Source organism: Gymnodraco acuticeps, unplaced genomic scaffold (assembly GCF_902827175.1).
Source record: "Gymnodraco acuticeps unplaced genomic scaffold, fGymAcu1.1, whole genome shotgun sequence".
Lineage (NCBI taxonomy): Eukaryota > Metazoa > Chordata > Actinopteri > Perciformes > Bathydraconidae > Gymnodraco > Gymnodraco acuticeps.
Genome location: NW_022991937.1, coordinates 244,302 through 259,999, shown reverse-complemented (window position 1 = coordinate 259,999; position 15,698 = coordinate 244,302). Strand labels below are relative to the sequence as shown.

Here is a 15,698-nt window from a genome sequence, read left to right as displayed (position 1 = left end):
GCCAGCCCTGCTTCCCTGAGCCCGGCCCGGCGCGGCCTGCTAACCCGGGTCAGGATGACCGGCCCCGGGGCGGCGCGTCACAGCGGTGTGCGTGTGCCACTGAGCCCCGGCCAATCTCAGCCAATGACACAGATATATGACAGGCCTAAGCTACCCAGAGCTAACGTCATGCTCGCTTGACACATTTTTAAGCCTGGTTAGTGGGGAGACATGTAGCGAGGATGTGTAACCCACACTGGGCCTGGTGCATGCAGGAGAAGAAAGCTGCTCTTCACAGGGCTGTACTTACTGCTGACTTTCATGCTGCCGAAAGCCGAGGGCTGCGGCACTGGTTTGCAGCTCTCCGCGAAGGATGTGGTCCTAGGCCGACCCGACATGATCCAATCCCTCTGGTTCTCTCTCTGCTCGGAGACGGTGACTGGCTATACGGCAGGGCTGATTGATTTGCCGGACCTTCTCATCCAAAAAGGATGACAGTAAATGAAATTCACAGGGAAGATAGGCAGAAAGCGACCCCTTTATCCTTCACTGTAGTCTGTTTCTCCCAATAAAATACCCTTTCTTGCCCACCTACGGTCAATCAGAGCAGCATTTCTTCCTTATATTCCAGGTTTTTCTCTCAGCGGGCCTCTGAAGAAACGTCTCCGACTAAAATAGTCATGAATCTGGCCTCTCCCTGTGGCCCCCCGATTAAAACCAATAGTGATTACTTTCTGGGTGTAAAATCACTTTCACAAAGATGAGGAAGGGTGAGATCAGTTGTTAGGATAGCTGATCCTGTGAGGATCAAAGGATATGCGGCGTTTTCTTGACTATTCGGGACACATGCAGTTCCTATTCATATCCCGATGTGGAGGCTCAATGATCCGACTGCCATGGCGGCTCCCTCGCTAGACCGTCCAACGGAAAATCTGCCAGTTACCACAGTCTCTCTCTACGAAATCAAAGGCTCAGTGCCTATTTAAAATCCGCCCTCGTTGTCGTCAAATTTCGGTGTCTTCCCCGAGGCTCCGGGGCAGCTACCTCTTCAGAAAATGATGGTCCTTAGGTACAGAGTGCGACGATACTGCATTTCTTTTTTTATTCCTTCCCCATAGTCTTTGTCGTTGCGCACGTTTGCTACGCTATTTCCGTAAAAGGTTACAGGGCTTGCTCCGCTGTCACAGAAGGAGGTTCACGCTGTTGACGTAAACTGCAACGGAGAATAGAGCAACTGTGAACGCGCAAACGGCGAATCTGGGGTGGCCGAGTTAGCCAATCAGAGAGAGTATCCTTCAGGAATGGGCGTTTCCCGTGTTACTGTGGTCCAATACGAACCCTGCTCTTGAGCACCACATGGCATAATTTGCTTGGCAACGCCCCCATGACTTCAAAGGATTTTTCCCGTGCCGCGACAGGGACAATGGGCGGATCTGCTCCCAGGATTGATTACTTTTTCGGCCAATGGAGCTCTAAAACAAGCCTGTCAAATGGACCCAGCTGTCATAGTGCACCTGTGGTCATGCAGCACTGTTGCTATGTTAGTCACAGAGGCACGTTCACTATCTCTCTTTCACTTTTTCATTCACACAGCCCTCTGGCACTACCATTTAATTAGTGCCATAATGCTTAGTAATTTTAATAATGCGTGTGTTAATATGTGCATGGCTGCCTTGTCACAACAGCCCTTTATCCAGGTTAATAATGTCACCTTACATTCAATCGTGCATGCAGTAGGGTAGACTACTGCTTTCTAGTACAGTGCACTTTAATAAGGGTTTATAAGCTGAAACTAATTTATAAATGGTATATAAATCATTAACCGCAACACTCCCTTCACTCATCAATGTGACAACCTCAAGTCTTTTCAACAAAACTCTGATATAGGGCCTATATATTGCAGTGATGTTACATATACAAAACGTTATATTTTCTTTTGTACATTTTTATGGTTTCTTAGTTGTGTTTGTTTCATTTGATCTGCGTAGGTTGGATTGGGCTAAAGCAGAATCTCTAATTCCTATATTGTGTAATAACAAAGCAGCTGAACCTTGAACTGTTACTTGTGCACATAGATTAGCTGTTAATTAGGAAATTAGTTTAAGTTGCCAGGATATATTTTGGTAACATTGGATAGAGCCAGGTCCAAACTCTTGTTTTGTTTTGTTGACATATATGTGAAAGGATAAGAAGGACTCTTTGTATCATAAATCAGAAAACTTTCAACAGCCATATAAACATAACTTTTTGCTGTGTTTTTAGGATTAAAGTATATTGGATGAATGAACAAACTCCTCTGTAAAAGAAATATGGGAAGGAAACTTGAAAGTTGTGTGTATGTAAGTGCTACTGTAGTATAGATGTATGCCTCCGAGTTCAAGATTATTTTTTTTTAGTGAAGTCAGCCTTTAAAAATAAGTGTTGTATAATCCCATACATTTTGCAAGACACATCAAGTGAATAAGGAATATATAACTAATAGATATCACTACAACACCCATGTGATTACTTACTGAACTTTTTTTTTGCAATAGAGTCGAATAACTCAAATTGCTTTTTCACAATCTTGTAACCCAAAATAATTATCATGATTGGCTTTTAATTGAACAACAAAGCATTACTCAATAATTGATCAAACATAATAAAGCCATTAGTTTCAAAACGGTGTAAATAGTGCCTTAAAGGTTCCACCATGTCATGGCCATTTCTACTGATCATAATTCCATTGTTGAGGTCTACTAGAATAGATTTATATTGTGCAATTTTGCAAACTCACATTGGTTTCTCATACAGCATCTCTGTATAGTAGTATGTGTATGCACTCTCTGCCCAAAACGGCTTGTTGGAGCTCGTGCCCCCCCCCCCCCCCAAATTAAGGATTTTTTTTATAAATAATGAGGGATGTATTGGAAAACCATGGACTATCATGTTGTTTTGAGAAAGAGAAGTGATTTTTATTAATAAAATATCTCAATATGTCAGTACTGCTAAACTTGAATTGAATGCAGGTCACTTGGCAAGGAAGTCCTTCCTCCTGCACAGTGATGCTGGTAGTCTGTCTTTTGTGTGGTTTATTTATAGTTTGTTATGCTCTATATCAAAGGGAATGTCTCCTACGCTGCCCTTCAATGGTGTATATGCAGAAAACATAGCGATGGCGTCTCAAAAACAGGCTGCAGAGCAGAAGTAACATGAGACGTTGTTTTCCCTTCATACAGCAACACATCCTCTGGCAAACAGTCATTTGCCCATTAGCAGAAGATAAAAATAAAGAGAGACAAAAAGGAGATAGTGGAAGGAAGTAAGAGAGAGAGGCCAAGATTGTGAAGAGATGTTGTGTCTATGCTGCAAGAATATCCTTAAAACTCCCTAACTAACTGACTACAGCAAACCTGGGGCATTGTGGTTTGCTGGTTTGAAAAGCTCTGGGAAAAGTTGTGAGCGTGGATAATTAATACGGAGTAATTGTTGCCCTGTGACCCCCTAGCAGGCTTATCCAAGCCTACATAAATCCAGAGCTTTGTGGGATTTTCATGCTGTACTTTTTCTACTCCACTGTATAAAACAGAAAAAGCTGCAAAATGAAGAAGAGGTGGTAGGAAGTTTCTTTTGAAAATAAACAGGGCTCAGAAATCTAAAGGCAGCAAGGCACTCTTTGTTTCTCACGTACACACAAGTCCAAGACGCATACTCCAGATAACTGAACTTTGCTCATGAAATACTCTTATTCGGAAAAAATACACTAAGAAAAGTGTGTCAAAGCATAGCAGTGACCTGTCTTTTCCATTTGCTCAGATAGTGTGTGCATGGTGTCTCGTAAACCAGCTACAGATAACACACGTAGAGCGTTTAGAAAATGTACTGTATAAGAACATTAAGCAAGACTCACAAACAACAAAATGTCCACCATACAATTAAACAACACTTTAAGGAATGTGTAAGACAAGGTAATACAATAGAAAGTGGACAGGGAATGTTTCTGTACATCCAGATATCTTATCATAAATATTAAAATAAATACAATATTTGCACAATACTTAACATAGTGCACATTTCAACTGTGTAAACCATACCTTTGGGTTTTTATGTATTACTCTAAAAGTCCGACTTAGACATTTATGGAGTCTATGACATTTCATCTGAAAGCATAAATCTAGAAATAACTAATATTAAAAGGTCAACAGCCTTTATTAGGATAACAGCCTCATTATCCTAATAAAATAACTACTCTGTCCCACTAATAAAGAATACAAACACTCTTTTCATAAAGAGATTAAAACATGTAACAGTCAAATGATCTCCCATTATAGATAGCACATTAGCTTTATCCACAATGAACTTGTGCTTTATCCTTAAAGCTAATTTGGACGTTTCTTCAGAAATAAATTCAAGTGGTCGAAATGGATGGTCGTGTAAAGTGCGGTTGACCTGTGCTTATACAAATGTGGGTTTGAGGTCTTCTTTGAATACTACAGGGTGTGGGGAGCGGTACAGGCTGGCATAGCCTTCGTACTCGCTGTCAGAGTCTGAGGAGCTCTCTGAGGACATCAGAGAGCCCCGCTGCAGGCAGGAGTCACAGTACGGACGGTGGTAGTAACAGAAGTCTGTTGAGCTGCTAGAGTCTGAGTCCCAGTACCCACAGGAGTCTCTCATACGTCTGTGGTGCTCATTACCACCACCCGCTTCCACATCAAGTGAGCCATCTGCACCGGGCAAGACTGAACATCTGTGGGACCTTAAAGCACGCCTCCGACGTTTCCTTCTCACCTCATTCTCTTCCGCATCCTCCTCCTCCTCCTCTTCCTCATCTAGATTTAGTTCATTGTTGTGCACCTGGAGGACGATGCCATCCCCAGTGAGTCCATCAGGGTGCTTTCCTGAATTTTGGTTGTCCCTTTTCTTTCCACAGCCAGTAGCCTCAGGGGCTGGGTAGAAGCAGGGAGGGCTCAACACTCTTCTGGGGGAGTGGAAGGGTGGCCGACGCTTCCTCATAGTGTAGGGGGAGATGCTGGGGTAGCGGAAGAGAACTGGTGGATTAGGGGAGCGTGGTGTCCGCAGGGAGAGAGGGGAAAGTGCGGAGGCTTCCAGACATTTTAGCTGAGAAGGCCTTCTGAACGTCTGACCCGGTGATCGAAGTGCGATTTCCATGACTGCATCCACACTCAGCTCCTGGAGAATCTCCTGCAACTGATCGCTGCTAACAAAACCATTCGGTCGAGCATTTGGACCCAGTGGGGATGTTAGGGAACTCTGTCTGTTGAACGTTTTAACCTGTGTTGGGTTTAACCCTCTATGGGATTGTAGCGAAGTGACAAAATCAACCGTCTCTTCTGCTGTCCCGAGTGAGCCCGGGCACAGGAGAGCTGCAGGCGATTTAAGATCCTCCACCCTCTCAGATGTGTCTCTGCCAGTGGTAGAAACGCCTCTCTGGTTCTCGCTTTTATAAATATCACCAGGGAGAGGAGAAGAAGCATCAATGGGGGCTGAGGAGCTTGGAGCAGAGGGAGGATCAGAGGACATTGGAACAGCAGCAGCAGTGTGGTGAGAGGAGAGATTTGGTGGCGGGAGTTGGGATGAAGAGTCTTTTCGAGGTAGAGAAGAAGAAGAAGGGCCTTCAGACTGAACCTCCGTGGTCTGAGTGGAGGAGGAGTTGAGGTTGGTGTTGGAAGAGTCCATGTCCTCGGGGGGGCGGCTGGCTGACATGAGTCGCAGGAGTTTGTCCTTGGCATTGTTCACCTGCTCCTGCAGACTGTCAATCACAGCGGTCTTCTGGAAAAGGTAAGAAAAACACATTTCACATACACATTAGGGGTTTTATGTCAGTTTGACACCACTGTTGGCTTCAATTCAACCAACACAATCATAAATAAAGGAATTATGTAGCTTAATCCTGGAAACATTTATCAGTTGAATGTATTCAGTTGAATAACAAAATGATACGGTACCTCATTAAGTATTTTTTTCATGGAGTTGTTTTCCCCCAACACGTAGTACATCTCATCCTGGCTGTACACCGAGGGCAGGCTCTTACTGGGGCTGCTGAAATACTTGGCCATCTGACTTGGGTTGTTCTGGTCCTCTTCAAACTGCCGCCACTGGGTCAGCTGCACAATCATAAAATAGTTACATTACACACATGCACCAGTAGTTCATGTTACCAGAACCATTTGACAGGGGATCTATTGACCAGGTGTGTTTGAGCCTATTGCTCACTATTCAAATATTTCCTTCCCTTCAACTGAAGAAGCATTCCTTTATCCTGACATAAAGTTACTGCCAGACACGTAGAGAGTCATAAACTTGTTTGCAACATCCTACGTAGATTTGAATCATTCCCACCTCCTGTGTGAGTCACAGTCCACTGACAGACATGGCAATGGGTACGCATATAGAGATCAGAGGTGTGTTCACCACATTCACTCGTATATTGTAGAGGGGAGGAAGACATCCATCTGTCATCCATTTGTCTATCTTGAGTTTCTGCCTGTCTGATTGATGGTTTTTAATGAAGGTTTCCAGACATAGTGCCCTATGATTAGATGACAGTTATTTTGCCTAAAAATAAAATCTCCCTCCCTCATGGTTTCTGTTTTAAAGATACTCCGAAACTGCCGGTGTTATAACCAGAGATAGTAAAGAGAGAACAAATCCTGCAGCTTGTATCTAAAAACGTTTTGTTGTTTTTTTCATGCATCTTGCATTTGTACCACTAGCTGTTTTTTCTTACCTGCGGCACAAACAGCATGCAGTTGGTAGCCATTGTGCAGATAAAAATGGCTCCAGCCACAGTGCTGTAGACCAGGTTGGGCCAGGCCTGTAGGAAGATGGACACAGGAATGGCTACAGCAGAAAAGAGGGTGACCAAAGTGACGGTAGTTATGATGGTGGGAGACTGGTTGACTGGAGGATGGCTGACGTTACTGGTCAGCCCAGCTAGATAAGTCCCATAGAGGAGAAGACAACCCTAAGGAAAAAAGTAAAGATAAATTAAAGACACAGAATATATAAATCAATCCATCATACCACCATAACAGTAAAGGAATTAAAAGCTGTGTTGTGTTTTAGAATTGCATTTCAATAGAATAGAGATTACAAACCTTCTGAACAGCAATAATGATAACCCACAGATATGAGTATGCAGAGGAGCAGGAGTCCAGCTGAGACAAAGAGTAGGAAATGTCTCTGTCCACAACCTAGATCAAGAAGAAACAGTGTAACCATCAGTGAGTTGAAACCCTAATTAATGTGGCTATGTCACGAACATGTCTATAAATAAATACTTTAAGATAGTGGATCAAAGAAAAGGACATTTTCATTTTTTTTGTCACAAAATTCAACCTTTTTTTTTTAATTTTATGAAAATCAAACTATTGTAATTTGTTGTTGTTTTATTGTAACCAACAAGCATCAGATAACGATTTCTATAAAATAAAGTAGGCTGTGTCCTGCCCCTCAAACTGTTTTGTAGCTTAAAAAAAACATTCTTAACTTGTTTTAAAAACGTTCTATTCAGCCCCACAAAATCACTATTACATTCTACCTTGACCGTAGCTCCTACAGATCGTGAACACTTGATGGGGTCGGTGAGGTTCCAGGCCGTGAGGACCAGCATGTCCACCAGGACCAACAGAGCCACCATGCCCATCAGCTGGATGTCTCTGATAATCTGAGAAGAAAAGTCAAGTCCCGTCAATAACATACAGATGTAATCATTTGTATTGCATTCTCATCCATATAAGACTGTAACACTACAGTTAGGGAACATTTTGAGTCTCTTTTGGAAGAGTAATGAAACAGTAGGAACATTGAAAGAACAAGAGAGCTTGTAGCTAGGCCTAGCAATCCTCTAAATACGGTAATCCTCATTAAATCATTCTGTATATGAATCCAGTTTTGCATCAACATACAAAAATAATTGTTCTTCCAAGGAAAGAAAAAGGATTGAAGCAACCATATTGATTTGCAACATTTAGTTGTGCAACAAAAGGTGTTTCATCATACTCAAGAGGTATACAAAATATTTGAAAAAATCCCTCCAAATGTCTTTATTTAAAGAGCAGCATTAGTGAGAATATAATGAAAATGTAGTAAAACATTTAAATAATCTTGCAAACGTTTTTAAAACTTCCTGAATTTACAGCAAATGCTAATGACTTTGGCCATGGCCCACATTTTGGAAAAAACATAATGTTCATTCCATGGTTTATCTTTGAATGCCTTTGTTAAAACATTATCCTTCTCAAAAGAAGACTTATAAAATAACATTTAGAGTAAGATGAGGTTGGAGAATGCCTACCACTCTCTTGTCAGGCACTCGCTGGGTGAACACTCTGTACAGTCTCCATGTCTTCCCCAAAATTGGGCCAAACACCAGGGTACTGCCGATACAAAGAGTCCACATCCGGGCCTGGATGAGAGAGCGCTGCATGGTTATCCAACAAGGACTTATCCGATAATATAATGAGGGATTGAGGGGAACCGCAGGGCTTACTTGTAGCACGGCTGTGGATGCTCCACCCTGTGAGTGCGATCGATCCTCAACGGCAAACAGGAAGCCGCTGCTGTAGGTGAGGACACTCCCAAAGAGAGTCAGGACATTCAGGTTGGGACTGGACATCTTCACTATCCTGATAACAAAACATGAGACGACACACAATTGATTAAATATCTTTTCATGGTATTATTCAATGTGTTTCGCCTTGTGGTCTACCTGTTGTTTTTGAAGCGCAGGGTGAAGAGGAGGAAGCAGAAAGCCAGCAGGATGCCACAGGAGAGCAGCGTCCACGCCACGGCACTCACCACCGGGGAGACAGAGCGCCTCGGTAGCTCCACGGCCATCTGCACACACACATGCAAAACGCTTAACATCAAGTCTAAAATATGACAGGTGTAAATCATATGAATGTGCCTTATAATCATTGTTTTTATAATAGAGAACATAAAAGCACCAAAAAGAAGTAAAAAGCTTCAGATGGATATACAAACTTTATTGTGACAGAGTAGCAAACATCATTTGAAAATGATAAAAATGTATTTTTTAAATATTTGAAAGCAATAGGAAGAGAGGAAATGTCAGATGTCAGATTTCAGACGTTGAAAGGCGAGATGATCATAGGAGCCGAGTTGACCCCGCCATGATTACGCCGAGGGTTAAAGTAGGGGAACAGTCTTTCACCGAATGAGTATCCGGTGAATGAGTAGATATGAGAAGCAGATTCCACATCGTAAAAAGAAACCTGCCCCCCCTCGACATCCACGAACACCCCGATCCTCTGGGGCTTCCCTACCAGCGGCACACGGATAGGAGTGCTGCTGAGGGCCCAGTAGCTCTTGTCTTTCCTCATCCCCAGGGCCCAGTAGCCTGTTTCAGGGTTTAGTATATTCCCTCCTTTTCTGTTGACGGACTGAAGCCCAACTCCAATATCCCACTCCGTTTTGCCCTTCACTTGGACTTCATAGTACAGCCTTCCAGAGGAGAAACCCTTCTTTCCCAACACGCTGACCCCTGGGTAAAATCTCTCTGGATCATCTGGGGGTCTCAGTGCTACATCCCCGTGATGGACCTGTTTCCTGTTTCCAGACAGCACCAGTTTGGGATGAGCTGTATCAGGGTCCAGAGTCACATCAACAGCACAGTGCTGAACCCTCTTAAATTCAGTCTCACATAGCCTCTTCACCTCAGCCTTCACGGTCTCCTCCAGCTGACACGCTACTCTCCTGACTGCTCTCCTCACCGTGCCCACATATACAGCACTCTCCACGCAGGTGTTGGTCCAGTCTTTCGTAGCTGGCAGTGTGGAGAAAGCTGGAAAGCTCTGGATAAGGTAGAGGTCATCTTCGGTGTATGAAAGCTGCTCCAGCTCAGCATTTCTCCGTCTCAGCTCCTCGATCTCCTGCTCCAGCTCCAGAATGAGGCCTCTTGCCTTGCCTTCAACTTGCCTCTGCTTGGCACCGATCACCTCGACCACCTCAGCCTGACCTCTCTTGACCATGTGGAGCAGATTGTTGAAGACTTGCAAACTCTCTTCAGTCTCTCTTTCTGTGTTTCCTTTACTGAGCTGAACACTTTGATTGATTTCGCTGATTTTCTCAAGTCGGCCGTGAATCATTTCTTCCACCTCTGCATTTAGCCTTCCAATTTGAGCTCTCCTGTCTCTGCTCTCCTCCTCTATAGGTACAGTGTGATGAGCATTGTGGTCTCTCTTGATGCATATCTGGCACACATAAGTCTGGTCCGTGTTACAGAACCGGTCCAGGAGTTTCTCGTGCTTCCTACACACTCTGTCTTGCATGTTCATCATAGGGTTGATTAGGTGGTGTTTCTTGAAGGTGCCTAAAATGTGATGGGGCTCCAGGTGGGTCTCACAGAAGGAGGCCAAGCAGTCAATACATGATTTAAGAGCCTTGACCCCTTTTCCAACACACACATCACATGAAACGTTGCCTTTGTGGCTTGAATATTGGTCCAAAATACTGGCTTCTTCTTCTTCTTCTTTCTTTTCTAATGACTTCTTGAACTGAGAAGCCATGTCGGATATGAAGATGTTAACTTTGAGCTCAGGCCTCCTGTAAAACTTCTGCTTGCACATGGGGCACTGCGACAGATTAGCGCTCTGCCAGTATCCCTGAATGCAGTCCCTGCAGAAGTTGTGCCCACAAGGAGTGGAGACAGGTTGGTTGAGCAAATCCAGACAGATGGGGCAAAGAAGTTGCTCCTCGGTCAGCAAACTGACAGCAGTCGCCATATCTGGGAACACATCCAGAAAGAAAAGCAGGTGGGATTTATAGAAGAGGTTGGCTCCAGTCCTACCATGTTTTTCTTTACACTATGCTATTAGGAGACAGTTGTGCCTGGCGAGCAGTCTACGTCCATTAATAGTAACAAATGCATGGTGTTACATTTCATCAAAGCATACTCCATTCTAGCTGCTGAACATGTTTCATGTTTACCAAGTTTACAGACAATAATCAACTTGAATTATTAGGACATTATAATAAAACATTACATGAAAATACAATCGTTTTAAAATGTTTTACCATAACAAAACAAATACAGCGCAGTTCAGGGTTCCTTTCATATTAAGTGAAGGTGATTTCTCCACTTTGAGACTGATAAGAAATAAACATCACAAAGAGGGAAAGAAATATAAAAGATAACTTACCTTGCTTGTATGTGGTGTAGCACCCAGAGGAAGGGAGTCTAAAGGAGAGTGTTTGTGTTCCCTGTAACAGTCGCTCTACTACTTTAGTTTCTATTTGGAAAGTCACATTAGACTTTCGTGTGCCCGCCTCTTAAAGGCACCAGTGACTGAGGCAATACTAAAAATAACTATAGTAGTCCAGTGGCATTTCATTTCCAGATCTCCTCTTTTGCTTTGACCTCTTAAGTGGTAAATAGCACTAGATGCTTTGAAATTGTAAAGGTGTTTTTGATATTCCCAATATCTTAAGCTAGGCCCAAGTTTATCAACCGCAGAGGACTGTTCATCTAATCAATTAATCAAACAACAACAAAATAATTACCCCAAAAAAAATGTATATGATGGATACGTTTTAACTATTTTCAGATTTTCTTCAGACGAAACGATTAATTCTACTGTTCCAAAAAATAATAATCACCAGATAAATAGATAATTAAAATAATCTTGCAGCCCAAAAAAACAGCGGTGGATGTGTAAACAAAAGCTATGACCAAAAATTAAATGTTGTTTAAATTGTATTTTAGGAATTCAGCCCTGTGTCAATAATGTGTTTGGTCTGTCAACATAAGAGACTACATATGCAATTTAAAACTTGGGATAATGTGTTTTTACTCTTTAACCTTTTGAAGGGACAAAAATATTCAGTTGGTCGTCAGCCATGCAGGATTTCATATAGCTTTGTCTGCCAATATGTGTTTGAGTGTATATGTATATGTAAGCATAAGCGTGTCACCATGTATATCTGTTTACATCGAGTCTGCATTCTTAAGATATGTACACTAAATTTCTGTGTGTGTGTGTGTGTGTGTGTGTGTGTGTGTGTGTGTGTGTGTGTGTGTGTGTGTGTGTGTGTGTGTGTGTGTGTGTGTGTGTGTGTGTGTGTGTGTGTGTGTGTGTGTGTGTGTGTGTGTGTGTGTGTGATTACCATGCTGAGACTGCATATTCTCTGCAGAATGTCGATGCCCTCCTGTCGGTTCACTCCCGGGTGTATCGAGCAGAGTGGGGAATCACACTGTGAGCTGCAGTTCAGCTCAGGCTCCATGACTGACCCCAGTCTGTCCACTTTCACACACACATCCTGAGGAACAAACGGATGATACGTTTTTACATATGACAATGATATAACTCTATATAAAACCGGTCTTAGCATTCATGCATACATTCTCTATGCCCAGCAGTCATAACATTTAACTGCACATTTATATCCAGTAACAGGAAGCACCCCGGGGATACACACTTCATGTGCAGTCCGGCTTCTTTTTCCAGGTCACACAAAATAGTTGCAAGACTTTTAGCCACCACAGTGTGGTGCTCTGACAGAGTGGAATAACAATGGGAGCATCCATGTCATTTTGCACCACAGTGATATCACAGCAAGGAAAACGCTTTAGATCATAACCACAAATAAATGTAACAGACACTTATTAAAAAAATTAAGATTAGAATAAAAAAATCCCCAAATAAAGAGTCAAATATTTACCACAACTGAACAAACTGAGAAGCCACGACTCTCTGTGTGACAGGAAGCTTTTTTGTTTTTGCTTATCCTCAATTTCCACTAGCATTACGTCATTACTGAGGCAACCCAGCCAACGCAGGAACACACTGCTGTGACACTGATGTGTGTGATCGGCAAAAGGCAGAGCAAGAAGAATTATAAAATGTAACAATTGCATATTACCAAAGCTACAATTTACTTTAAATCGAGTGCCACTCAATCTGCAATCAGCCAGGTTATATAAGGCTTCTGAGAATCAAGATGTTAAATTTGGAGAGCATCAGCAAACAACTGTTTGTCACTCTTGCCACAGGCATTTTTATGAAGCTACCATGTGTACTGACATGTTGCACATTTTATTATGCGCCACGGTATCACCTGATACTCTGAGCTGTAGAACAGACTGGGAGTCTGATCACTGAAAGGTGCAGTGACTCAGCTACATGTTGTCGAGACCATGTGAGACCAACTGTATCGATACAAATTGGCAGACAGGTGACTGTTTACAGGAGCAGCGTGTTATTAGACAGCACACGACTCGTCATTGTCTGTAGAATGACTAAGATACCAAAAGCACTCTGGGAAAGTTGGAGATTCAATCAAAACAAAGCGGTTTGGGACATCTTTGCATTTGAACATTGAAAGGAAACTGTACAACATGAGTTAAAGACTTGAAAGATGTCCTTGGTGTAAACCAACATTATTGAGTGAATCCCAGTGACTGCTTTCCATAAATTAATGGTGTCAACAGAACAATGAAGCTCTCCAGGAAGCATATCTGGGAAATGTCTGGAGTTCCTGTTCATTTCCTGTAGTCACTTTCCAAGTTTAGATCACAGTTCTGCTGCTTCCCGCAGGAAAAGACGCCAGAGAGAGGCATTTCCTTCTGAAAAACAAATCCTGCCTCTGTAGCTTTCAGTTTGGTAGAAAACCTGCCACCCTGCAGGTGTCAACAAAGGTCAGTCAACATCCAGCCATGGTGGGGGTCACGGTGTAAGCAGCAGGAACAGGGCCCTTCCCCAGGCTGACTTAGGTTTATGGACATGTTTTGACAGCTCAGAATAGTCATGAGGAGTGTCTTTTGAAGTCCTGAAGGCTAAACCGCAAGTAATACCTGAGCTACTTGTGGCCTTGAATGTCTTGCTTCAATTTAGGGTGGGCCTTACCTGTGAAGCTTAGCTTTGACTCCTTCACTTCCACTGTGGCCTCACTTAAACTCTTATTTACTTGAATTGGTTGAAATATCTCCAATATTTAATATTTAAAATATTGCAATAATATGTCACCCATTTTTACAAACCTTGAGGCTCCGAGGGACAGAATTGAGTTTGACTAACCTTTTACCATAGTAGCCTATACTTTAAATAAAAGAAGTGAGCTAAAGCCCATTCATCGCCCTGTCAGTCCATATATGTTTCTCCTAAGATTAGAGGAAAGTCACCACATGCAGGCGCTGCCAGATGTAGCATAATGCCCGGTTCAGGGCCCAACATTGAAACATTCCATGCAGAAAATAATCCGTTTATAAATATATTCGTTAAACTGAGTTAGAATGCAATTGCTTGCACTGAAATCCCGCCTCAGGCCCGGCACACGTCAATTGAGCCACATGGTGCGTTCACAGCCTGCGTGGTTTAATATTAGTCACCCCAATTTGTCAAACGTCATAAGAATTCCTTTTTGATCTGAGTCTGCACATCTGCTGTATGAGACCGTTTAAAGCAAAACACCTGACGAAATGCGATTGGTACATTAACAATTCGTTTACAAAGAGAAAGTTATTAAGAAACTATACAGAATTATTGTATGCCCAAGAGAAATTCATGATTTTCGGCTTTTGTAGACCAACTAACCACGTGTATCGTGCAATATCTTAATCAGTTGGGATCTCCATCAGCAGCTAATTAATTAACTGTTTATTTACACAATCCTGTTTGGTGGAGACGCGTAAAAACATGTGCTCAGCTTCGGTTGCATTGATACAGTTGCACCGTACAGTTTAAACCTATTATTTCGCGGAATAAGACATAATGACATTAACGAGTATGCTGAAGAAAACAAGGGGAAAGTAATAAAATACAAGTTTAAAGTAGCAAACCTCGGTCTCCAAAGCGCAAGGAGGATCCCATCAGCTCGTCCCGCTCCAGACTCCATCGATCCAGACTCACAAACTTTGCAGTAAAACTTGGAATTAAACGACTGGATAATGTGTTACCTAACATAGCTGAAAAGGTCCCATAGCCGCACTCTCGTAATAAATTCCACGGCTTAATCTGTCCGACAAACTGTCAGTCCACAGCACAAGAAGATCCTGCCACTCTGGAAAAGTTCAACTGACTACTGAGTTGGGAGGCGCGCGCGTACTCTCTCTCTCTCTCTCTCTCTCTCTCTCTCTCTCTCTCTCTCTCTCTCTCTCTCTCTCTCTCTCTCTCTCTCTCTCTCGCTCTCTCTCTCTCTCTCTCTCTCTCTCTCTCTCTCTCTCTCTCTCACACACTCTCTCTCACCCTCTCTCTCTTTTTCACTCTTGAAATTGCTTTATTGTTGACCTTTACATTTACTCTATTACTCTATTGTATAGCTATGGAAGTTATAGCATTTCCGTAGCAAATGTGAAATAAAAACAAAAAACGTAGGAAAAATAGGTAAAGATCTGCTACAATAAATTAATTAAGATAGCCAATTTCGACATCACTTGTTCCCCCCCTTCTTATACCTTTTCAGCTCTTGCTGCCCAAATGGCTTTCAGAGTGTGAAGTGATCCATGTGGGGCAGGGGGGCTGTGACAGTGTGGGTAGCATGCTGCAGGGCCCAGGGGACTGGGTGGCATATGGGACAGGGCGGCACACTCTGTGTCCACAGTGCAAATAAATACAGTGAAAAACAGCAGTTTTTTTTGTGGAAAGAGAAACACAAATCATTGCTATTTTTTTTCCAAAAGCAGGCTTCCATCAGAGAGATTAACAAAGTAGCTGATCGGCTGGTAAATCACACACAAAGACAGAAAAGAGCTCCTTTCTGTG

The 15,698-nt window shown here is 42.7% G+C and overlaps 3 protein-coding genes across 6 annotated transcripts in view; all 3 read right to left on the bottom strand.

Annotated features, from left to right (window-relative positions):
• gsk3ba (glycogen synthase kinase 3 beta, genome duplicate a) overlaps positions 1-1,177 on the bottom strand; it is a 35,817-nt gene extending 34,640 nt beyond the window's left edge. For 2 of the 4 annotated variants that reach the window (XM_034200388.1, XM_034200389.1), the window contains exon 1: positions 290-1,177. In XM_034200388.1, coding sequence (XP_034056279.1) covers positions 290-377 — 88 coding nt within the window. In that variant the 5' untranslated portion in view covers positions 378-1,177. The remainder of the gene's footprint in view (positions 1-289) is intronic. The other 2 variants (XM_034200391.1, XM_034200390.1) reach the window with 2 other exon arrangements.
• A 2,435-nt stretch (positions 1,178-3,612) lies between these two features.
• Positions 3,613-15,006, bottom strand: gpr156 (G protein-coupled receptor 156). Its single transcript, XM_034200351.1, has 10 exons — positions 14,777-15,006; positions 12,106-12,258; positions 8,690-8,817; positions 8,471-8,606; positions 8,276-8,386; positions 7,520-7,645; positions 7,077-7,172; positions 6,707-6,943; positions 5,925-6,083; positions 3,613-5,748 (listed from the first exon to the last, which is right to left on the bottom strand). Exons 2-10 carry the CDS (start codon positions 12,220-12,222, stop codon positions 4,414-4,416), a joined length of 2,445 nt encoding a protein of 814 aa, XP_034056242.1. The 5' UTR covers positions 12,223-12,258; positions 14,777-15,006; the 3' UTR covers positions 3,613-4,413.
• LOC117535792 (zinc-binding protein A33-like) lies at positions 8,966-11,208 on the bottom strand. The gene is made up of 2 exons (XM_034200350.1): positions 11,142-11,208; positions 8,966-10,726 (listed from the first exon to the last, which is right to left on the bottom strand). Exon 2 carries the CDS (start codon positions 10,722-10,724, stop codon positions 9,066-9,068), a length of 1,659 nt encoding a protein of 552 aa, XP_034056241.1. The 5' UTR covers positions 10,725-10,726; positions 11,142-11,208; the 3' UTR covers positions 8,966-9,065.
• Positions 15,007-15,698: the final 692 nt, after the last annotated feature.

Bases quoted from the DNA above. Each gene is read 5' to 3' on its own strand.
- LOC117535792 (XM_034200350.1), bottom strand. From the start codon at position 10,724: ATGGCGACTGCTGTCAGTTTGCTGACCGAGGAGCAACTTCTTTGCCCC.
- gpr156 (XM_034200351.1), bottom strand. From the start codon at position 12,222: ATGGAGCCTGAGCTGAACTGCAGCTCACAGTGTGATTCCCCACTCTGC. The intron at 8,607-8,689 runs GTAGACCACAAG...TTTTGTTATCAG, and splicing joins CTGCGCTTCAAAAACAACAG to GATAGTGAAGATGTCCAGTC. The intron at 6,084-6,706 runs GTAAGAAAAAAC...ATGATTGTGCAG, and splicing joins GCATGCTGTTTGTGCCGCAG to CTGACCCAGTGGCGGCAGTT.